The sequence below is a fragment of the Heterodontus francisci genome, chromosome 1, assembly GCF_036365525.1.
Source record: "Heterodontus francisci isolate sHetFra1 chromosome 1, sHetFra1.hap1, whole genome shotgun sequence".
In the NCBI taxonomy this organism is placed as follows: domain Eukaryota; kingdom Metazoa; phylum Chordata; class Chondrichthyes; order Heterodontiformes; family Heterodontidae; genus Heterodontus; species Heterodontus francisci.
Window position 1 is genome coordinate 11,645,790 of NC_090371.1, and position 24,175 is coordinate 11,669,964.

The 24,175-nt window shown below is 45.5% G+C and overlaps 1 protein-coding gene across 2 annotated transcripts in view; it reads right to left on the reverse strand.

The window, feature by feature from the left end:
• The window catches only part of LOC137367738 (sideroflexin-5-like), a 297,384-nt gene that overhangs the window by 138,960 nt on the left and 134,249 nt on the right, over positions 1–24,175 (reverse strand). For both annotated transcript variants that reach the window (XM_068028670.1, XM_068028669.1), the window contains exon 10: positions 11,323–11,413. In XM_068028670.1, coding sequence (XP_067884771.1) covers positions 11,323–11,413 — 91 coding nt within the window. The remainder of the gene's footprint in view (positions 1–11,322; positions 11,414–24,175) is intronic.

Consider the following 24,175-nt stretch of genomic DNA (forward strand, 5'->3'; position numbering starts at 1 on the left):
CAAACATTTAACACACTCCATGCATTTACATACATGCCCATTCATGACTCCTCAGATACTGAAGCAGTCCGTGTAGAAATGCAGTATGACTTGGACAATATCCAGGCTTGGGCTGATAAGTGGCAAGTAACATTCGCGCCACACAAGTGCCAGGCAATGACCATCTCCAACAAGAGAGAATCGAACCATCTCCCCTTGACATTCAATGGCATTACCATCGCTGAATCCCCCACTATCAACATCCTAGGGGCTACCATTGACCAGAAACTGAACTGGAGTAGCCATATAAATACCGTGGCTACAAGAGCAGGTCGGAAAGTAGGAATCCTGCGGCGAGTAACTCACCTCCTGACTCCCCAAAGCCTGTCCACAATCTACAAGGCACAAGTCAGGAATGTGATGGAATACTGTCCACTTGCCTGGATGGGTGCAGCTCCAACAACACTCAAGAAGCTCGACACCATCCAGGACAAAGCGGCCCGCTTGATCGGCACCCCATCTACAAACATTCACTCCCTCCATCACCAACGCACAGTGGCAGCAGTGTGTACCATCTACAAGATGCACTGCAGCAACGCACCAAGGCTCCTTAGACAGCATCTTCCAAACCCACGACCTCTACCAACTAGAAGGACAAGGGCAGCAAATACATGGGAACACCACCACCTGCAAGTTCCCCTCCAAGCCGCACACCATCCTGACTTGGAACTATATCGCTGTTACTTCACTGTCGCTGGGTCAAAATCCTGGAACTCCCTTCCTAACAGCACTGTGACTGTACCTACCCCACATGGACTGCAGCGGTTCAAGAAGACAGCTCACCACCACCTTCTCGAGGGCAATTAGGGATGGGCAATAAATGCTGGCCTGGCCAGCGATGCCCACATCCCATGAATGAATAAAAAGTATTATAAACATAACTGCTATTACTGATTGCATCACTCTCGTGTTGTCTGACCCACCTCTCCTCTCAATGCTGACAGCCACTAGGAATCCACCAGTGAGTCAGATCCCTGGTTAGAACTCCTTCTTGTGTACAGTGTGACAAGCTTACATTAGCACATAAATGTGGACATAGGAATTTATAATAGAAATGTTGTCAGGAAATGTTCACAGATGTAAGATTTTTTAATAGATTGTAATATAGCTGGTAAACCAATGGAAGTAAACTCAAGGTCACTCTTGTATGGTTTTTAAAGGATAATAGACCAAGAAATGGAATTCAATCCATGGTATCAGGAAAAATACCAGAAAACAATTTTTATGGAATTCAGCTTATTCAAATGCTCTAAGCCAGAGGCCCTGACCTTATCCCCTTGCCAGTGATAGCCACCGCAGCTTTTTAAAACAATGTACACTCTGATACACATACACAAATACCATCCAGATACATATAGCATACACTGTTTTGCAATAATTGTGGTATCGGTGTGTAGGATGATAAAGATATATTTGTACACATAGAAAGAGATATGCATACACTTGCAATTATGTGAGATTGAAAGCGTGTGTGCATGCTAAAGTGTGTGTATATGTGTGTGTGCATGAGTGTACGTGAGTGTACACATGTGCAAAGAACAAAGAACAGTACAGCACAGGAACAGGCCATTCGGCCCTCCAAGCCAGCGCCGATCTTGATGCCTGCCGAAACTAAAACCTTCTGCACTTCCGGGGTCCGTATCCCTCTATTCCCTTCCTATTCATGTATTTGTCAAGATGCCTCTTAAACGTCTCTATGGTACCTGCTTCCACCACCTCCCCCGGCAACAAGTTCCAGGCACTCACCACCCTCTGTGTAAAGAACTTGCCTCGCACATCCCCTCTAAACTTTGCCCCTCGCACCTTAAACCTATGTCCCCTAGTAACTGACTCTTCCACTCTGGGAAAAAGCTTCTGACTATCCACTCTGTCCATGCCACTCATAACTTTGTAAACCTCTATCATGTCGCCCCTCCACCTCCGATGTTCCAGTGAAAACAATCTGTGTTTATCCAACCTCTCCTCATAGCTAATGCCCTCCAGACCAGGCAACATCCTGGTAAACCTCTTCTGTACCCTCTCCAAAGCCTCCACGTCCTTCTGGTAGTGTGGCGACCAGAATTGCACGCAATATTCTCAGTGTGGCATAACTAAAGTTCTGTACAGCTGCAGCATGACTTGCCTATTTTTATACTCTATGCCCGACCGATGAAGGCAAGCATGCCGAATGCCTTCTTGACTACCTTATCCACCTGCGTTGCCACTTTCAGTGACCTGTGGACCTGTACGCACAGATCTCTCTGCCTGTCAATACTCCTAAGGGATCTGCCATTTACTGTATACCTCCCACCTGCCAAAATGCATTACCTCACATTTGTCCGGATTAAACTCCATCTGCCATTTCTCCGCCCAAGTCTCCAACCGATCTATATCCTGCTGTATCCTCTGACAATCCTCATCATTATCCGCAACTCCACCAACCTTTGTGTCGTCCGCAAACTTACTAATTAGACCAGCTACATTTTCCTCCAAATCATTTATATATACTACAAAAGGCAAAGGTCCCAGCACTGATCCCTGCGGAACACCACTAGTCACATCCCTCCATTCAGAAAAACACCCATCCACTGATACCCTCTGTCTTCTATGACCGAGCCAGTTCTGTATCCATCTTGCCAGCTCACCTCTGATCCCGTGTGACTTCACCTTTTGTACCAGTCTGCCATGCGGGACCTTGTCAAAGGCTTTACTAAAGTCCATATAGATAACATCCACTGCCCTTCCTTCATCAATCATCTTCGTCACTTCCTCAAAAAACTCAATCAAATTAGTAAGACACGACCTCCCCTTCACAAAACCATGCTGTCTCTCGCTAATGAGTTCGTTTGTTTCCAAATGGGAGTAAATCCTGTCCTGAATAATCCTCTCTGATAGTTTCCCTACCACTGACGTAAGGCTCACCGGCCTATAATTTCCTGGATTATCCTTGCCACCCTTCTTAAACAAAGGAACAACATTGGCTATTCTCCAGTCCTCTGATACCTCACCTGTAGCCAATGAGGATGCAAAGATTTCTGTCAAGGCTCCAGCAATTTCTTCCCTTGCCTCCCTCAGTATACTAGGGTAGATCCCATCAGGCCCTGGGGACTTATCTACCTTAATGCTTTGCAAGACACCCAACACCTCCTCCTTTTTGATAATGAGATGACTGAGACTATCTACACTCCCTTCCCTAGGCTCATCATCCACCAAGTCTTTCTCTTTGGTGAATACTGATGCAAAGTACTCATTTCGTACCTTGCCCATTTCCTCTGGCTCCACACATAGATTCCCATCTCTGTCCTTGAGTGGGCCAACCCTTTCCCTGGTTACCGTCTTGCTCTTTATATATGTATGAAAAGCCTTGGGATTTTCCTTAATCCTGTTTGTCAATGACTTTTCATGACCCCTATTAGCCCTCCTAACTCCTTGCTTAAGTTCCTTCCTCTTGTCTTTATATTCCTCAAGTGCTTCATCTGTTCCTAGCCTTCCAGCCCTTACAAATGCTTCCTTTTTCTTTTTGACTAGGCTCACAATATCCCGTGTTATCCAAGCTTCCCGAAACTTGCCAAACTTGTCTTTCTTCCTCACAGGAACATGCTGGTCCTGGATTTTAATCAGCTGACGTTTGAAAGACTCCCACATGTCAGATGTTTATATACCCTCAAACAGCTGCCCCCAATCTAAATTCTTCAGTTCCTGCGTAATATTGTTATAATTAGCCTTCCCCCAATTTAGCACCTTCACCCGAGGACTACTCTTATCCTTATCCACAAGGACCTTAAAACTTATGGAATTATGTTCACTGCTCCCGAAATGCTCCCCCACTGAAACTTCGATCACCTGGCCGGGCTCATTCTCCAATACCAGGTCCAGAATGGCCCCATCCCTAGTTGGACTATCCACATACAGTTTCAAGAAGCCCTCCTGGATGCTCCTCACAAATTCTGCCCCATCCAAGCCCCTAGCACTAAGTGAGTCCCAATCAATATTGGGGAAGTTAAAATCACCCACCACTACAACCCTGTTACCTTTACATCTTTCCAAAATCTGTCTACATATCTGCTCCTCTACCTCCTGCTGGCTGTTAGGAGGCCTGTAGTAAACCTTCCAACATCGTGACTGCACCCTTCCTATTCCTGAGCTCCACCCATATTGCCTCGCTGCATGACCCCTCTGAGGTGTCCTCCCGCAGTACAGCTGTGATATTCTCCTTAACCAGTAATGCAACTCCCCCACCCCTTTTACATCCCCCTCTATCCCGCCAGAAGCTTCTAAAGCCTGGAACATTTTAGTTTTTTTAGTTTTAGAGATACAGCACTGAAACAGGCCCTTCGGCCCACCGAGTCTGTGCCGACCATCAACCACCCATTTATACTAATCCTACACTAATTCCATATTCCTACCACATCCCCACCTGTCCCTATATTTCCCTACCACCTACCTGTACGAGGGGCAATTGCTAATGGCCAATTTACCTATCAACCTGCAAGTCTTTGGCATGTGGGAGGAAACCGGAGCACCCGGAGCAAACCCACGCAGACACAGGGAGAACTTGCAAACTCCACACAGGCAGTACCCAGAATTGAACCCGGGTCGCTGGAGCTGTGAGGCTGCGGTGCTAACCACTGCGCCACTGTGCCGCCCTGCCAATCCTGCCCTTCCCTCAACCAAGTCTCTGTCATAGCAACAACATCATATTTCCAAGTACTAATCCAAGCTCTAAGTTCATCTCCCTTACCTGTTATGCTTCTTGCATTGAAACAAATGCACTTCAGCCCACCATTCCCGCTGTGCTCAGCAACAACTCCCTGCCTGCTCTTCCTCTTAGTCCTATTGGCCTTAGTTACTATGTCCTCCTCATTTATTTCACTAGCTGTCCTACTGCTCTGGTTCCCACCCCCCTGCCACACTAGTTTAAACCCTCCCGAGTGACGCTAGCAAACCTTGCAGCCAGGATATTAGTGCCCCTCTAGTTTAGATGCAACCCGTCCTTCTTGTAGCCTATGGAGTAAATTACTGCACTGATCTCCTAGTTTATTAATCAACCTAAATCATTAGGCAGGAGAGGGTTAATTATCACATAAGCAAACAAATTAATTAGCGCATGAGCTCACAATCAGTCCTCCCCAAGGCTTTCACAACACAGGACGCCTCTGAGCACTCTGACAACAGCTGTTGGTATGTGTCTGTGAATGGAAGCCAGGCCAGCTCTCTTCCATGCCTGCGATGACAAAACGTTCTGGAACTCGCACAGTTTTCAAATCAGTAGGCTGTGTGCAGCTCCTAGGAGTTATCGGCTGACAGAGATAAATATTAACGAAGGCCGGGATATCGCCTGCAGAGAAATCCCAACACCGAGTGAAGCTCCAAGGGACAGCAGCTTGAGCTCCTGGTATTTACCAGAGCACAGGAAGAACACACAGAGTGGTGAGAATGTGGAACTCGCGACCACATGGAGTGGTTGAGGCAAAAAACGTAGAAGCATTTCAGGAGAAGCTAGATAAGTGCATGAGGGAAAAGGAATTAAAGGATATATTGATTTGAGATGTAGTAGAATGGAAGGAGCCTTCTGTGTAGCATAAACATCGGCAGAGACCTGCTGGGCTGAATGGCCTCTTTCTGTGCTGTAAATCCAATGTACTGCAGCAGAATACCAAAGTGGTCTTAACTATCTTGAAAAAATAGACCTCATCATATGTGACACAATGACAAGTGTTTAATTTTGGAAGATTAGAGTACAAGAGTAAAGGGAAGGTTTGATGTTGATTATCACTCCTTACCATAATTTTTGGCAGGAGTAGACTGAACAGACAACAATATCAGGTTTCTGCCCCATGATTCCCCATGCAGTGATCTGCAATAAAATTACTTTCGCCTCTTCACTGGCTTGGACATCAATAATGTGACGCTGCCTTGCACATCACAAGCTACTCAACATAGATTCTGATTAAAATGCATCTAAATGTCTCAGATAAACCAAGATAATAAACCATCCTCAATTTAACTAGATTCCAGATTGTAATTCACTGAGAAATCCATTAGTAAGACAAATTATTTTTTACTACTTCTGTGCTTGGGAGAGGTGAGAGCAGCTGTCTCAACATCGAGACAACACTTGACCAAGCATGGCAGTACGTGAAAACACCCTGCAAGTGGCTGGAGTCACACCCAGTGAATGGGAAGATGGTTGTGGTGGTCGGAGGCCAGGAATTCCCCAGCGAATTGTCCTAGACTCAACTGTCTTCAGCTGCTTCATCAATGACCTTCCTTCATCATAAGATCAGGAGGGGGGGTTGCCCATTGATGGCGACAGGGAGAACGAGGTGGCAGCTGGGTAAGTAAGTCCTATATATTTGGGCAGCGGCTGAACCCTGAACACTACACTTGTAGTGATTCCCACCCGCCCTTCTCCTCTAACCAAAAAAAACGGACTCGGTGGTGTGCAGATAAGGTAAGGCTTTTTCTATTTATTATTTTTTTCGTGTGATTGGTAAAAACTTTTCGTTCCTTTTTCATTTATCTAAGTTAAGACTAAGTTAAGCTTAAGATTAAAGATGGCAGGAGATCTCAGACCCGTGTTATGCTCCTCTTGCTCAATGTGGGAGCTCAGGGACACGGCTGATGTCCCTGACTCCTTCACGTGCTGGAAGTGTGTCCAGCTGCAGCTCTTGTTAGACCGCATGACGGCTCTGGAGCTGCGGATGGACTCACTTTGGAGCATCCGCGATGCTGAGGAGGTCGTGGATAGCACGTTTAGCGAATTGGTCACACCGCAGATTAGGATTGCTGAGGGAGAAAGGGAATGGGTGACCAAAAGGCAGAGAAAGAGCAGGAAGGCAGCGCAGGTGTCCCCTGCGGTCATCTCCCTCCAAAACAGGTATACCGTTTTGGATACTGTTGAGGGAGATGGCTCACCAGGGAAAGGCAGCAGTAGCCAGGTTCATGGCACCGTGGCTGGCTCTGCTGTTCGGAAGGGTGGGAAAAAGAGTGGAAGGGCTATAGTCATAGGGGATTCGATTGTAAGGGGAGTAGATAGGCGGTTCTGTGGTCGAAAACGAGACTCCCGAATGGTATGTTGCCTCCCAGGTGCACGGGTCAGGGATGTCTCAGATCGGCTGCAGAACATTCTGAAAGGGGAGGGTGAACAGCCAGTTGTCGTTGTGCACATAGGCAACAATGATATAGGTACAAAACGGGATGAGGTCCTACAAGCAGAATTTAGGGAGTTAGGAGCCAAGTTAAAAAGTAGGACCTCAGAGGTAGTAATCTCAGGATTGCTACCAGTGCCACGTGATAGTCAGAGTAGAAATGAAAGAATAGTCAGGATGAATGCGTGGCTTGAGAGATGGTGCAGGAGGGAGGGGTTCAGATTTTTGGGACATTGGGACCGGTTCTGGGGGAGGTGGGACTATTACAAATTGGACCGTCTACACCTGGGCCGGACTGGAACCAATGTCCTTGGGGGTGCTTTTGCTAACGCTGTTGGGGAGGGTTTAAACTAATGTGGCAGGGGGATGGGAACCAAATGATAAGGTCAGTGGACGGTAAGGAGGTAGTAACTAAAGCCTGTAAGGAACTAGATAATGAAGTCAGCGTGACTAAGGGAAAGAGTAGACAGGGAGCAGATGATGAACGCAAAGGGACTGGTGGTCTGAGGTGCATTTGTTTTAATGCAAGAAGTGTAGTAGGTAAGGCAGATGAACTTAGGGCTTGGATTAGTATGGGCTTGGGAGTATGATGTTATTGCTATTACTGAGACTTGGTTGAGGGAAGGGCATGATTGGCAACTAAATATCCCAGGATATCGATGCTTCAGGCGGGATAGAGAGGGAGGTAAAAGGGGTGGAGGAGTTGCATTACTGGTCAAAGAGGATATCACAGCTGTGCTGAAGGAGGGCACTATGGAGGACTCGAGCTGTGAGGCAATTTGGGCAGAACTCAGAAATAGGAAGGGTGCGGTAACAATGTTGGGGCTGTACTACAGGCCTCCCAACAGCGAGCGTGAGATAGAGGTACAAATATGTAAACAGATTATGGAAAGATGTAGGAGCAACAGGGTAGTGGTGATAGGAGATTTTAATTTTCCCAACATTGACTGGGATTCACTTAGTGTTAGAGGTCTAGATGGAGCAGAATTTGTAAGGAGCATCCAGGAGGGTTTTCTAGAGCAGTATGTAAATAGTCCAACTCGGGAAGGGGCCATACTGGACCTGGTGTTGGGGAATGAGCCCGGCCAGGTGGTTGAAATTTCAGTAGGGGACTACTTTGGGAATAGTGATCACAATTCCGTAAGTTTTAGAATACTCATGGACAAAGACGAGAGTGGTCCTAAAGGAAGAGTGCTAAATTGGGGGAAGGCCAACTATACCAAAATTCAGCAGGAGCTGGGGAATGTAGATTGGGAGCAGCTGTTTGAAGGTAAATCCACATTTGATATGTGGGAGGCTTTTAAAGAGAGGTTGATTAGCGTGCAGGAGAGACATGTTCCTGTGAAAATGAGGGATAGAAATGGCAAGATTAGGGAACCATGGGTGACAGGTGAAATTGTGATACTAGCGAAGAGGAAAAAGCAAGCATACATAAGGTCTCGGAGGCTGAAGAAAGACGAAGCTTTGAAAGAATATCGGGAATGTAGGAACAATCTGAAACGAGGAATTAAGAGGGCTAAAAGGGGTCATCAAATATCTTTAGCAAACAAGGTTAAGGAAAATCCCAAAGCCTTTTATTCATATCTAAGGAGAAAGAGGGTAGCTATAGAAAGGATTGGCCCACTCAAGGACAAAGGAGGAAAGTTATGCGTGGAGTCAGAGAAAATGGGTGAGATTCTAAACGTGTACTTTGCATCGGTATTCACCGAGGAGAGGGACATGACGGATGTTGAGGTTAGGGATAGATGTTTGAGTACTCTAGGTCAAGTCGGCATCAGGAGGGAGGAAGTGTTGGGTATTCTAAAAGGCATTAAGGTGGACAAGTCCCCAGGTCCGGATGGGATCTATCCCAGGTTACTGAGGGAAGCGAGAGAGGAAATAGCTGGGGCCTTAACAGATATCTTTGCAGCATCCTTAAACACGGGTGAGGTCCCGGAGGACTGGAGAATTGCTAATGTTGTCCCCTTGTTTAAGAAGGGTAGCAGGGATAATCCAGGTAATTATAGACCGGTGAGCCTGACGTCAGTGGTAGGGAAGCTGCTGGAGAAGATACTGAGGGATAGGATCTATTCCCATTTGGAAGAAAATGGGCTTATCAGTGATAGGCAACATGGTTTTGTGCAGGGAAGGTCATGTCTTACCAACTTAATAGAATTCTTTGAGGAAGTGACAAAGTTGATTGATGAGGGAAGGGCTGTAGATGTCATATACATGGACTTCAGTAAGGCGTTTGATAAGGTTCCGCATGGTAGGCTGATGGAGAAAGTGAAGTCGCATGGGGTTCAGGGTGTACTAGCTAGATGGATAAAGAACTGTCTGTGCAACAGGAGACAGAGAGTAGCAGTGGAAGGGCGGCATTCCGCCTATTCCGGCCTCGTGAGCGTACCCAATTTTCTTCCTCCCACCATCGGTAATCATGTTTTTAGCTGCCTAGGCCCTAACTTTCCCAAACCTCTCTGCTCCTTTAAGATGGTCTTTTAAACCTATCGTTTTGACCAAGCTTTAGGTCACTGATCCTAATATCTCCATATTTGGCTCGGTGTCAAATTTTGTTCGATAATGCAACTGTAAGTGCCTTTGGGCCTTTTAATATGTTAAAGGCGCTATGTAAATGAATGTTGTTGTTGACACAGCTACTACAGGGACGATTTCCATAGCAGACCTAAAGCAGAATCTAATGATATTGTGATCACTGTTTCCCAGATGCTCTGCTCCTGAAACATGCTCCACTTACCCCATTTCATTTCCTGGAACTAAAAGAACGTGCATTTCTGTCGTGCCTTTCATGACCTCAGGGCATCCCAAATCATTTTACAGCCAAAGAAGTAGTTTTGAAGTGTAGTCATTGTTGTAATGTAGAGAAACAAATGTAGACAGGAAGGACAGAATGAGGTAAAAAAAGGCAGATAAGTATCATGCAGACCTCCCATCTGCCAAGAATGAGGCATATTAATTTTGTCATATGAACATTGATTTTAAACTGTTACTGGAGTGAAGAAAGCATTTGTTGAAAAAATCACCAGACACTTCGCTGGAAAAACATTTTTGCATAGTAACAGACGGTGCTTGGAGGGACAAAGGAGCTATTCCCCGCTCCAATTTAACCCACAACGGACTTTGAGCACCAGGCACTGTGTGTAAGAATAGACATTCCAGGGTCGGCTAAGACAAGAAAACCGACAAACAGATGTGGTCAGACCAGCTAGTCACATGACTAACCTGCTTGGCAACCTGGGTTTTTCTGAATTGTACCAAGAGTTTGAACGGGGAAAGATTGTTTGCTCCTGGAGTGAGAAGACCTCTCCTGTTTGCTCCCATCTCTTTCTCACAAGCCTCTGGACCCATTGAGGACACATGAACTTCAAGAGAGAAAAGTCTCATATATCGAACAAGGTTGGGCCCCAACGAAAAGTAAGACCTACCTACAATTAAGGACTTTACAGCAAGCTCGAAGAACAGTAACCAAAACCATCTTCAATATTGCCTCAAACATTTCCACTTTATTTCTTCTGCTCTTTTCTGTCTCTTTCTGCATGTGTGTATCGCGTATGCATGCTAACGTGGGCGCATCGAGTATCCATAGGCATTAACCGAATTAGAGTTTAAATTTAATAAAGTTCAATTTTTTTCTTTAAACCCAAGAAAACCTGTTTGGCCAGTTTCTTTGCCTTATAATTGGAAGTTAGTGAACAAAGATTCACTAAAGGGGAGTTAAAAAAACGGTGTATTTAAAATTAGACCCTGTTACAGTAAGACCAGGTGAAGGCTGAGAGGGAACCCTGGACCCCTTTCTCACCTGGTCGTAACATAAGGATAAGGGATGGCGAGATAGTTGCACAGAGGAAAAATGGGAAAATAAACAGATGGACAAAGTGAGAGAAAAGGGACAATGGTTAAATAGAGGGAGACACACAGAAAGAGAGGGAAGGCAAAGAGCAGGAAGGACAAATAAAGGCAGACATGCAAGCAGATGAGAAAACAGAATGAGAGGCTGAGAATGCGAGTGTTAGTGGAACGAGAGGCAGGGCCAAAGAGCGAAAGTGGAAATAGGAATGAGCAGATATTCGCAGGACAAGAGCAAAATAAATCAGTGGGAAAACAATGTGAATTTCCAGCATTTCTTGTTTAAGGTGACAATACAAATCTCACATACCTACAGCAGGGAATGGCACAAACCGCTGGATCAGTGAACGGGTGGCAGGGTTAAACCTGCTGGCTTTCTCGATGAAAACATTCAGGCCTACCTTAAAAGAAAGGAAAGTAAGCATCAAACAGGGCCTGACTTTCACCAAATAGAATAAAACCAAAGTCCTTTGTCAAAACCCCATAACCTGTATGGGGTTATAGAGTCATAGAGTTATACAGCACAAAAACAGGCCCTTCAGCCCATCGTGTCCATGCCAGCCATCTATCTATTCTCATCCCATTTTCCAGCACATGGCCCGTAGCCTTGTATGCTATGGCATTTGTATGGGTGGCACAGTGGCGCAGTGGTTAGCACCGCAGCCTCAAAACTCCAGGGACCCGGGTTCAATTCTGGGTACTGCCTGTGCGGAGTTTGCAAGTTCTCCCTGTGACCGCGTGGGTTTTCGCCGGGTGCTCTGGTTTCCTCCCACCGCCAAAGACTTGCAGGTGATAGGTAAATTGGCCATTGTAAATTGCCCCTAGTGTAGGTAGGTGGTAGGGAATATGGGATTACTGTAGGGTTAGTATAAATGGGTGGTTCTTGGTCGGCACAGACTCGGTGGGCCGAAGGGCCTGTTTCATTGCTGTATCTCTAAATAAATAAATAAATTTCAAGTGCTGCAAAATTTTCTTCCTATAAAAAAATTATGGAACAGAGGAGAGGGGCAAAAGCCTATAGTGCAGGATACTGAAAAGATTAAGAAAGATATGATAAACTGGTAAGCAGTGATTAGGTCAAATCAGTCTTGGGTTTTAAAATCTTGTAACATTATAAAAGGAAAGGAAAAGAGGGAGGTGAGGAAATTCCAGGTTTGAATCCTAGGATCTGAGCTAGAGCAGAAGCTGATGTGATAAGGCAGAGGGCTTGATTTTCAATCCAGGCTCGGGAACCTGGCGCCCGGATAATTTCCAGGTCCTGCCCCGCATCTGCATCAATTATACAATGCTACCTTTATATGCAGACACCCTAATTGGGCCAGTGGCGAGCTCGGCGCCAAGCTTTTCCTGATGTGGAAATTGCCTACTGAGCACAATCCGCAAAGGGAGATGGCAGCCATGAGGGGGCTTGCTGCTATCTTGCAGAATAGAGGAGACAGGACATTGGAAGGTCAGCAGCCTCATGGCGCAGAGAACTGGCCAAACAGCCAACTAAAAGGTACTGGATCGATCTGAGACAAAATCCCTGAGTGCCAAAAATTTTTCATCACAGAAAACATTGCTCCCCACATTGCACCGACAGCTGTCCAGTAACGTGCACCAGACTGTTTGAGTTTGGTGATCTGTGATTTAAAAATCACCTCCTATCCTATTAACAAGATCCATCTCAATTTCCTTCTGAGGTCCACAGCATCACAAATGCCTGTCTTCAGCCAATTCAATTCACTCCACATCATATCAAGAAATAAGTGGAAAACACACAGCAAAGTCTATGGGCCTTGACAACATCCCTGCTGTAGTCTTGTGCTCCAGAACTAGCCACACTCCTAGCCAAGCTGTCCAGTACAGGTACAACACTGGCATCTACCCGACAAAGTGAAATATTGCACTGGTATGTGTTGTCCACAAAAAATTCAGTCCGGCCAATTACCACCCCACTAGTCTACTCTCAATCATCATCAAAGAAATGGAAGGTGACATGGACAGCAGCACTTACTCACCAATAATCTGATCACCGACAAAGTGAAAAACTGCACTGTGCTGTCCAAAAAAAGCAGGAAAAATCCAAACCAGCCAATCAATGACTTCAAGAGGAAATTGGAAGGCCACTTGAGGGAAATAGACTTGCAGAGCCATGGGGATCGAGCAGGGGAGTGGGACTGATGGCTCCGTGGAGAGCCGGCATGGACTCGATTGGCCAAATGGTCTCCTTCTGTGCCTTAAATGACTCCACCATTGACATGCTGTTCTCCCTTCGCCAGCGACAGGAGAAATGCCGTGAACAACAGATGCCCCTCTACGTTGCTTTCATTGATCTCACCAAAGCCTTTGACCTCGTCAGCAGACGTGGTCTCTTCAGACTACTAGAAAAGATTGGATGCCCACCAAATGGTCATCACCTCATTCCATGACAATATGAAAGGCATAATTCAGCATAGCGGCGCCTCATCAGACCCCTTTCCAATCCTGAGTGGCGTGAAACAGGGCTGTGTTCTCGCACCTACACTGTTCGGGATCTTCTTCTCCCTGCTGCTCTCACATGCTTTCAAGTCTTCAGAAGAAGGAATTTTCCTCCACACAAGATCGGGTAGCAGGTTGTTCAACCTTGCCCGTCTAAACGTGAAGACCAAAGTACGGAAAGTCCTCATCAGGGAACTCCTCTTTGCATTAACATCTCACACTGAAGAGTGTCTGCAGAGACTCCTCGACAGGTTTGCGGCTGCCTGTAATGAATTTGGCCTAACCATCAGCCTCAAGAAAACAAACATCATGGGATAGGACGTCAGAAATGCCCCATTCATCAATATCGGCAACCACACTCTGGAAGTGGTTCAAGAGTTCACCTACCTAGGCTCAACTATCACCAGTAACCTGTATCTCGATGCAGAATTAAACAAGCGCATGGGAAAGGCTTCCTCTACTATGTCCAGACTGGCCAAGAGAGTGTGGGAAAATGGCGCACTGACACAAAACACAAAAGTCCAAGTGTATCAAGCCTGTGTCCTCAGTACCTTGCTCTATGGCAGCGAGGCCTGGACAACGTACGTCAGCCAAGAGCGACGTCTCAATTCATTCCATCTTCACTGCCTCCGGAGAATCCTTGGCATCAGGTGGCAGGACCGTATCTCCAACACAGAGGTCCTCGAGGCGGCCAACATCCCCAGCATATACACCCTACTAAGCCAGCGGCGCCTGAGATGGCTTGGCCATGTGAGCCGCATGGAAGATGGCAGGATCTCCAAGGACACATTGTACAGCGAGCTCGTCACTGGTACCAGACCCACCGGCCGTCCATGTCTCCCCTTTAAAGACATCTGCTAACACGACATGAAGTCCTGTGACATTGATCAAAAGTCGTGGGAGTCAGTTGCAAGTGATCGCCAGAGCTGGCGGGCAACCATAAAGGCGGGGCTAAAGCATGGCAAATTGAAGAGACTTAGCAGTTGGCAGGAAAAAAGACAGAAGCGCAAGGAGAGAGCCAACTGTGGAACAGCCCCAACAACCAATTTTATCTGCAGCACCTGTGGAAGAGTCTGTCACTCTAGAATTGGCCTTTATAGCCACTCAAGGCGCTGCTTCACAAACCACTGACCACCTCCAGGCGCTTACCCATTGTCTCCTGAGACAAGGAGGCCAAAGATTGAAGAAGACTCACCAATACTCAGTTTGGGTTTCACCAGGAACACTCGGTTCCAAACCTCATTATTACCTTGGTCCAAACATGGACAAAAGTGTTGAATTCTAGAGATGAGGTGAGAATGACTGCCATTGACATCAAGGCAGCATTTGATCGAATGTGGCATTGAGCAGACCAAGTAGAATTGAAGTGAATGGGAATCGGGGGTGGGGGGACCCTCTCCACTGGCTGGAGTTGTACCCAGCACAAAAGAAAATGGTTGTGGTTGTTACTTGCACTTATCAGCTCAAGTCCGGTATTGTCCGGGTCTTGCTGCAAGTGGGCATGGACTGCTTCATTATCTGTGAAGCTTCGAATGAAAATGAATAAGATACAATCATCAGCAAACATCCCCACCTCTGACCATATGATAGAGTGAAGGTCACTGACAAAGCAGCTGAAGAAACTTGGGCCTAGGACACTACCCCGAGGAACTCCTGCAGCGATGTTCTGGGACTGAGGTGATTGGCCTTTAACAACCACATTCCTTTGTTCTAGGTATGACTCCAGTCAATGAAGAGTTCCCCTCCCCATCATCCCACGATTCACATTGGCTTCAATTTTACTTGGTCTCCTTGATGTCACAGTTAGTCAAACGCTAATGTAGGACGCAAGGATTAGGAATAGGAGTAGGCCATTCGGCCCCTCGAGCCTGCTCCACTATTCGATAAGATCATATCTGATCTGATTCTGGCCTCAACAGCACTTTCCTGTTTCCTTTATGTCCCCCATAACCTTTGACTCTCTTGTTGATCAAAAGTCTATCTAACTCAGCCTTGAATATATTCAATGACCCAGCCTCTACTGCTGTCTGGGGAAAAGAATTCCACAGACTAATGACCTTCTGAGAGAAAAAAAATTCTCCTCATCTCAGTCATAAATGGGAGACCCCTAATTTTTAAACGATGTTCCCTAGTTCTAGATTCCCCCAAAAGGGGAACCATCCTCTCAGCATCCACCCTGACAAGTCCCCTCAGGATCTTATATGTTTCAATATTGATAGTGATGTTGGTTGGGGGATAAATATTGAACAGGACACTGGTGAGGGTGGGTCTTAAAATAGTGCCATGGGATCTTTTACATTCGCCCAAGAGGACAGAGGCCTCATCCAAAAGATGGCACCTTGACAGTGCAGCAATTCCTCAATACAGAAATGGAGTATCAGCTTAGATTATGTGCTCAAGTGTCTGTCGTGGAACTTCAACCCGCACCTGACTAACTCAGATGACAGTGCTAGCCAATGAGTCACAGTTGCCAGCTTTAGACAAAGTCACAAGTGACTGCCTGTCATGAATGGCTTGGGTTTCCTCAGACCTTAGCGTACAGCTGTAGTAGTTGTAGTCTGAGGTTACCCAGACTTATTTCCCCACTTTCAGTTGGCTGATTGCTGCTTCAAGTGTAAAATGCAAGGGTCTGCAAAGACACACTGAAGCATGGTTGACATACCAACACTTGGCAACACACAGATGCATGGCTGAGACACCGAGACATAGCTGGGCACTAGGCAGTGACCGACACACCGGGCCACAGCTGATGCATCGAGCCACAGCCAACACAACTTGCCAGAGTTGCAAGAACAAACAAAAATAAAATTTCAGGAGCAACATGTTATAGGTGGGAAAGGGTTAAATCACATTTTTTCATCCCATGACAGTTTTAAATTGGTGTAGAGACAGACTGAGAAATAAACTATGGCCATTTGAAGAACTACCGTGTACCAGCACAACAGCAATCAAAACTGACAAAACAATCTTCTCGTTGAGTTTGTCACATCATTCACCGAACACAGAGTGGGTCTCAGACCATCCAGTTGGAGTAAAGGATCCCCTGTTGTGCTATCAGATTGAACTTCTGTCAGCCTTTGATAGGCTGTGAGCCCCAATTTCAACATTACACAAATCCACATCTGCCTTTTATTGTATTTTCTTCTAGTAATTCCTCCTGAATAACGTACTGACCAAAAATATTACTTGACTAAATCCAAAGAAATGCACCCGGTCACTACCTCTTCTGACAAATGTCGGAGGACAATTTTACTAACGACTTCAATAACCTGGGCTTGGAATGGGGCAGAATTAACAAGGGTTCCTGCATCAAAGATCAACAGAATTTTGTTGTGTAAGGGTATCTAGTGATGCAGAATAAAGGCAGGAAAATGGAACTGAGGTACAGATCAGCCATGATCTAATTGAATGATGGAGCAGACTCGAGAGAACGACTGGCCTACTCCTCTTCCAATGTTCCTATGTAATGATATCCAATGGTTGTCCACTGGATATGGGCGAGTTTGATCAGTGGACGAAGATATTAGGGCTCCTACAAGGATCAAAAGTCTGCTAATAGTTAAAATCTAACCTCAGTATGAGGATTGGTCATTTGGATCAGATACTGAAGGACTGACCCAGATACCAGCAACAGTCCATTCTTCGATACGTAAACTACCCGAACTCCTTGATTGTATTCCAGCCTGTTACTCACTACTGACTTTCCATTCAATATCATACAAATTCAATACCTGCCTGGTTAGGTGAGAGTGACTGCCCTTGACATCAAGCCAGCATTTGACTGAGTGCTAGCAAAACTGACGTCAATGTGTTATGGACAGGATGAGCAGGGATGGCTCCCCTTTTTTCACCTTTCGACTGACCGAAGACAGTGTGTTTTCGAAAGTTTTGTTTTTAATCACTGCATGCTTTAATTATCAAGAACAGACAAATGACAGGTTTTCTTGCAAGTTTAAAAGCTAAAGGTTTATTATACAACACCTAAAATATACGCAACAGCACCCACTCTCACACCCATACAGATACACACACACTCAAGGAAAGATAGACATTATAAAGATAACATGTGTTAGGTCTGATGATTTGTAGAGCTCTCTGTTAAACTTGCTTTTCCCTGGGTGAAGACTTGAAACGGTACAGGCCTAAAATCTTTTCCCTTGTTCACTGAAGAAAGACTTAGGAGGTTCAGGAAGACGGGTGCGCTGCTGCAGACTGCTCTTGTTATATTCCAGTCAAAGGTCAATGGTGAAGACCTGATACGATTTCTCAGGTAGGGAATTCATGGCCAAACTCCTGTCGCTGCCTCCATGTAGTTCAAAGCTGGTAATCTTAGGCAGGGTCATCTCTCATCGATGGTATAGCTGGATCTCTTTGTCTGACCAGAATATACCTTGATTAAAACTCCCTATCAGAAACCTAGTTTCTGTCATGTGACCATAGTTTCTCTTTCCATTGTCCTCATAATTGATTTCTCATGGTGAGGCCATTGTAGACAATGGAGTCCAGGTGGCATTCTTCCTCACTTCACCTTGATAACATAGTGCTTTTCACACCCATTCTTTGGAATTTGAGTTTGGAGTCAAAAGTCTGCGACAGTATTGTTAACTCGATCAGTTGGAGAGAAACAGCCATTACCACAGAAAGGGTCAGTTGCATTTTAATGATTTCTCAAGGATGTGTGCAGACAGATCATTTGTATTTTAATTACTTCTCCAAGACATGTTCAGACATGAAAATTAGTTCAGGTTTCTTGTATTCTATGGGTAATGGCAGGAAAGGAAATGTCATCTGACTGCTCACTCAATTTTGTTTCCAAGAAAAGTGTCCATTTTGGGTTTACTTGATAAGTTAATTATACAGTTCATAAGTTTGGATTGCGTGGGTGTGACAAATGGAAATCAAGGGAAAACTCTCCACTGGTTGGAATCATACCTAGATGGCTGTGGTTGTTGGAGGTCAATCATCTCAGCCCTGGACATCATTGCAGGAGTTCCTCAGGGTAGTGTTTTAGGCCCAACATTTTCAGCTGCTTCATCAATGAGCGGCCCTCCAACATAAGGTCACAGTGGGGATGCTCACTGATGATTGTACAGTATTCAGTGTCATTTGCAATTCCTCAGATAATGAAGCATACCGTGCCTACAGCAAGACCTGGACAACATTCAAGCTTGGGCTGATAATTTGTGCCTCATGAGTGCCAGGCAATGGCCATTCTCAACAAAACAGAATCTAACCATCTCTCCTTAACGTTCAACGGCATTACAACTGCTGAATCCCCCACCATCAACATCCCAGAGGTTAGCATTGACCAGAAACTTCACTAGGCCAGCCGTATATATATTGTGGCTACATGAGCAGGTCAAAGGCTGGGAATTCTGCAGCGAAGAACTCAGCTTCTGACTCCCCAAAGTCTGTCCACCAGTCAAGAGTGAAGTTTGCCTGGATGAGTTCAGTGCCAACTACGGTAGCATAGTGGTAATGTTACTAAACTAGTAATCCAGAAGCTCAGGCTAATTCTCCGGAGACATGAGTTCAAATTCCACCATGACAGTTGGGGAACTTAACATTAATTAATAAATCTGGAATAAAAAGCTAGTTTCATTAATAATGATCATGAAACTATCGGATTGTCATAAAAACCCATCTGGTTCACTAAACTGCAATCTGGAATAGCCTAACAAGCCTCCCAGTTATATCCAACCGCTCCAGGGAAGATAAATAAGAATAGAACTGGATGGACCATATGGCATCAACACCAGCACAGGAAATAACTAAGGCACACACTGTCCAGTGGACCATGCAAAGTATTCCTTCGTGACATCTGGGGACTTGTGCCAAAATTGGCAATGCAATCCCACAGACGAGTCAAGCAACAGCCTGACAGTCATAAACACTGAATCATAACTTACTGCCAATGTTCCAGATACCTCCATCATCATTCCTAGGTATATACTGTACCATCAACAGAAAAGACCCACCAGAGGGTCTCCCGTCATTAACATATATTACCCTTCCTCTGCCGATGAATAAATACTCCTCCATGTTGAATACCCCTTGGAAGAAGAACTGAGGATAGCAAGGGCGCAGAATGTCCATCACCAAGTGTGGCTTGGTAGGACAACTACTGACTGAGTTGGCTGAGTCCTGAAAGATATAGCTGCCAGATTGGCCAGTGGGTAGTAGATGAGAGAACCAACAGCAAAGAAAAAAAACAGTTTTTTATTCTTTCACTGGATGTGGGCAACGCTGGCTAGGTCAGCATTTATTGCCCATCCCTAACTGCCCTTGACAAGGTTGTAGTGAGTCATCTTCTTGAACCGCTGTAGTCCTTGTAGTGTAAGTACACCCACAATGCTGTTAGGAAGGGAGTTCCAGGATTTTGATCCAGCGATCTGACCTAGACCTCACTAATTTACCTGTTACAGATGCATTGGTAGGAGTGACCACTGCACAGTCCTTGTGGAGATGATATTCTGTCTTCGCACTGAGGACACCCTCCATCGTGCTCTGTGGCACTCTTCTTCTTCTTTTGGGCCTCCTTATCTCGAGAGACAATGGATACGCGCCTGGAGGTGCTCTGTGGCACTACCACCGGATGAAATGGGATAGACTCAGAACAGATCTAGCAGCTCAAAACTGGGGATCCATGAGGTGCTGTCAGCCATCAGCATCAGTAGAACTGTATTCAACTATAATCTGTAATCTCATGGCGCAGCATATCGCTCACTCTACCATTACCATCAAGCTGGGGGACCAACCCTGGTTCAATGAGGAGTGTAGGAGAGCATGCCAGGAGCAGCACCAGGCATACCTAAAAATGAGGTGCCAATCTGGTGAAGCAACAACACAGGACTACATACATGTTAAACAAAGGAAGCAGCATGCGATAGACAGAGCTAAGTGATCCCGCAACCAAAGGGTCAGATCAAAGCTGTGCAGTCCTGCCATAGCCAGTCGTGAATGATGGTGGACAATTAACAACTAACGGAGGAGGTGGCTCCACAAATATTCCCATCCTCAATGATGGGGGAGCCCAGGACATCAGTGCGAAAGATAAGGCTGAAGCATTTGCAATAATCTTCAGCCAGAAGTGCCGAGTTGATGATTTATATCGCCTCCTCCGGGGGTCCCCACATAGAAAACAGACTTTAGGCAATTAATTTCACTCCACGTGATATCAAAAACACAGCTGAAGGGACTGGATACTGCAAAGGGTATGGGCCCTAACAACATCCCGGCTATAGAACGGAAGACTTGTGCTCCAGAACTAGCCATGCCCCCAGCCAGGCTGTTCCAGTACTGCTGGGACACTGGCATCTACCTGACAATGTTGAAAATTGCTGATCCCTGGGGATGTTCTGTCCACAAAAAGCAGGACAAATCCAATCTGGCCAATTACCACCCCATCAGTACATTCTCAATTATGAGCAAAGTGATGTAAGGTGTTGTTGGCCGAGCTATCAAGCCGCAGTTACTCAGCAACAACCTGCTCACCGATGTTCAGTTTGTGTTCCGCCAAGTACACTCAGCTCCAGACCTCATTATAGCCTTGGTCCAAACATGGACAAAAGAGCTGAAATCCAGAGGTGAGTGTGACTGCCCTTGGCATCAAAGCAGCATTTGACTGAGTGTGGCATCAAGGAGCTTGAGCAAAATTGAAGTCAATGGGAATCAGCGGGTAAACTGTCCACTTGTTGGAGTCATACCTAGCACAAAGAAAGATTATTTTGGTTGATGGACACCAATCATCTCAGTCCCAGGACATCGCTGCAGAGGATCCTTAAGGTAGTGTCCTAGGTGCAACCATTTTCAGCTATTCACTAATGAACTTCCCTCCAACATAGGTGTCAGGTCAGAGGTGGGAATGTTTGCTGATGATTGCACAATGGTCAGACCCATTTGCATCTCCTCAGATACTGAAGCAGTCAGTGTCCGCATACAACAAGATCTGATCAACATTCACGCTTATATCAGTATAGGTGGCAAGCAGCCAACTACTAGCCACAAGTCAGGAGTGTGATGGAATAACCTCCACTTGCCTGGATGAGTGCGGCTCCAATAACACTCAAGAAGCTCGACAGTTAAGCCAGCACGTAACGAGAGGGAGTGCAATTCTAGATTTAATCTTAAGAAATTAAGCTGGGCAAATGGATAAATTAGCAGTGGGTGACCATTTTGGAGATAGTGACCATAATACAGTTAGATTTAGCATGATTATGGAAAAGAACAAAAATAGAACAGGAGTAAAAGTTCTAAATTGGGGGAAGGCAAATTTTACGAAGCTGAGAGGTGATCTGGCGAAAGTGGACTGGATACAGCTACTTGAAGGAAAATCAGTGGCACCAGTGGGAGGCATTCAAAAGTGTGATTCTAGAGGCACAGTTTAGACATTTCTCCACAAAGAAAAAGGGTGGTACTGCCAAATCTAGAAGCATACAGGGTAAGATAAAGCAGTAAAAGAAAACATATGAGTCACAAAAAACGTAATACTTTAGAAAGCCTTGAGGAGTATAGAAAGTGCAGGGGTGAAGTAAAAATAAAAATTAGGAAAGCAAAGAGGGGACATGAAAAAATATTGGCAGGTAAAATCAAAGAAAACAGAAAGTTGTTTTTATCAGTACAGTAAGAGCAAGAGGATAACTAAGGAAAGGGTAGGGCCCACCAGAGATGTACAAGGGAACTTATGCGTGGATACAGATGTTGTGGGCAGGGTTCTTAATGAGTACTTTGTCTCTGTCTTCAGAAAGGAGAGGGACATTGTAGTTGGAACCATAGAACCATAGAAAAATTATAGCACAAAAGGAGCCCATCATGTCTGCGCCAGCCGAAAAAACTAGCCGCCCAATCTAATCCCACCTTCCAGCAACTGGTCCGTAGCCTTGCTGGTTACAGCACTTCAGGTGCATGTCCAGCGACTTTTTATAAGAGTTGAGGGTTTCTGTCTCCACCACCATTCCTGGCAGTGAATTCCAGACACCTACCACCCTCTGGGTGAAAAAGTTTTTCCTCATGTCCCCTCTAATCCTTCTACCAATTACCTTAAATCTGTGCCCCCTAGTAATTGACCTCTCCACTAGGGGAAACAGATTCTTCCTGTCTACTCTATCTAGGCCCTTCATAATTTTGTACACCTCAAATAAGTCACCCCTCAGCTTCCTCCGTTCTAAGGAAAACAACCCTAGCCAATAGTAGTTAAAGGGGAGGGGTGTGAAATATTAGATAGGGTAAGCATAATGAGAGAGGAAGTACCAGAGGGTCTGACATCCTTGAAAGTGGATAAATCACCAGGGCCGGATGGATTGTACCCCAGGATATTAGCGATGCTCTGAGGATCACTTTCAAATCCTCACTAAATACAGGCGAGGTACCAGAGGATTGGAGGTCTGTGAACATTGTACCATTATTTAAAAAGGGAGCGAGGGATAAGACAAATAATTATAGTCTGACCTCGGTGGTGGGTAAATTCTGAGAGATAGGATAAACTGTCAGTTGGAAAGGCATGGATTAATCAGGGATAGTCAGCATGGATTTGTTAAGGGAAGGTTGTGTCTTACTAACTTAATTGAATTTTTTGGGGAAGGAACAAGGAGGATTGATGAGGTTAGTGCAGTGGATGTTTTCTACATGGATTTTAGTAAGGCATTTGACAAGGTCCCACATGGCAGACTGGTCAGAAAAGTAAAAGCCCATGGGATTCATGGGAATGTGATGAGTTGGATCCAAAATTGGCTCAGTGACAGGAAACAAAGGGTAATGGTTGACCGATGTTTTTGTGAATGGAAAGCGGTTTCCAGTGGTGTTCCACAGGCTCAGTATTGGGTCCCTTGCTGTTTGTGGTATATATTAATGATTTGGACTTAAAGGTTGGAGGCATGATTGGGAAATTTGGTGATGACACAAAAATTGGCCATGTTGTTGATAGTGAAGAGGATAGCTGGAGACTCCAGAATGATATCAATGGTTTGGTTGAGTGGGCGGAAAAGTAGCAAATGGAATTCACGCTGGTGAGGTAACGCAATTAGGGGGCAAACAAAGCAAGGGAATACACAATAAACGGAAGGATATTGAGAGGGGTAGAGGAAGTGAGAGACCTTGGAGTGCATGGCCACAGGTCACTGAAAGACAGGTAAATAAAGTGGTGAAGAAGGCATGTGGAATGTTTTCCTTTACTGGCCGAGGTATAGAATACAAAAGCAGGGCTGTAATGCTGGAACTGTATAAAACACTGGCTAGGCCACAGCTGGAGTATTGCGTACAGTTCTGGTCACCACATTACAGGAAGGACATAATTCCTCTGGAGAGGCTACAGAGGAGATTTACAAGAATGTTGCCAGGGCTTGAAAGTTGCAGCTATGAGGAAAGATTGGATCGGCTAGGGTTGTTTTCCTTAGAACAATGGAGGCTGAGGGGTGACTTAATTGAGGTGTACAAAATTATGAGGGGCTCAGATACAGCACACACGAAGAACTTGTTTCCCCCAGTGGAGAGATCAACTACCAGGGGGCACAGATTTAAGGTGATTGGTAGAAGGATTAGAGGGCACATGAGGAAAAACGTTTGTACTCAGAGGGTGATGGGTGTCTGGAATTCACTGCCTGGATCGGTGTTGGAGCCAGAAAGCCTCAACTCATTTAAAAGGAACCTGGACCTGCACCTGAAGTGCTGTAATTCGCAAGGCTACGGACCAGGTGCTGGAAGGTGGG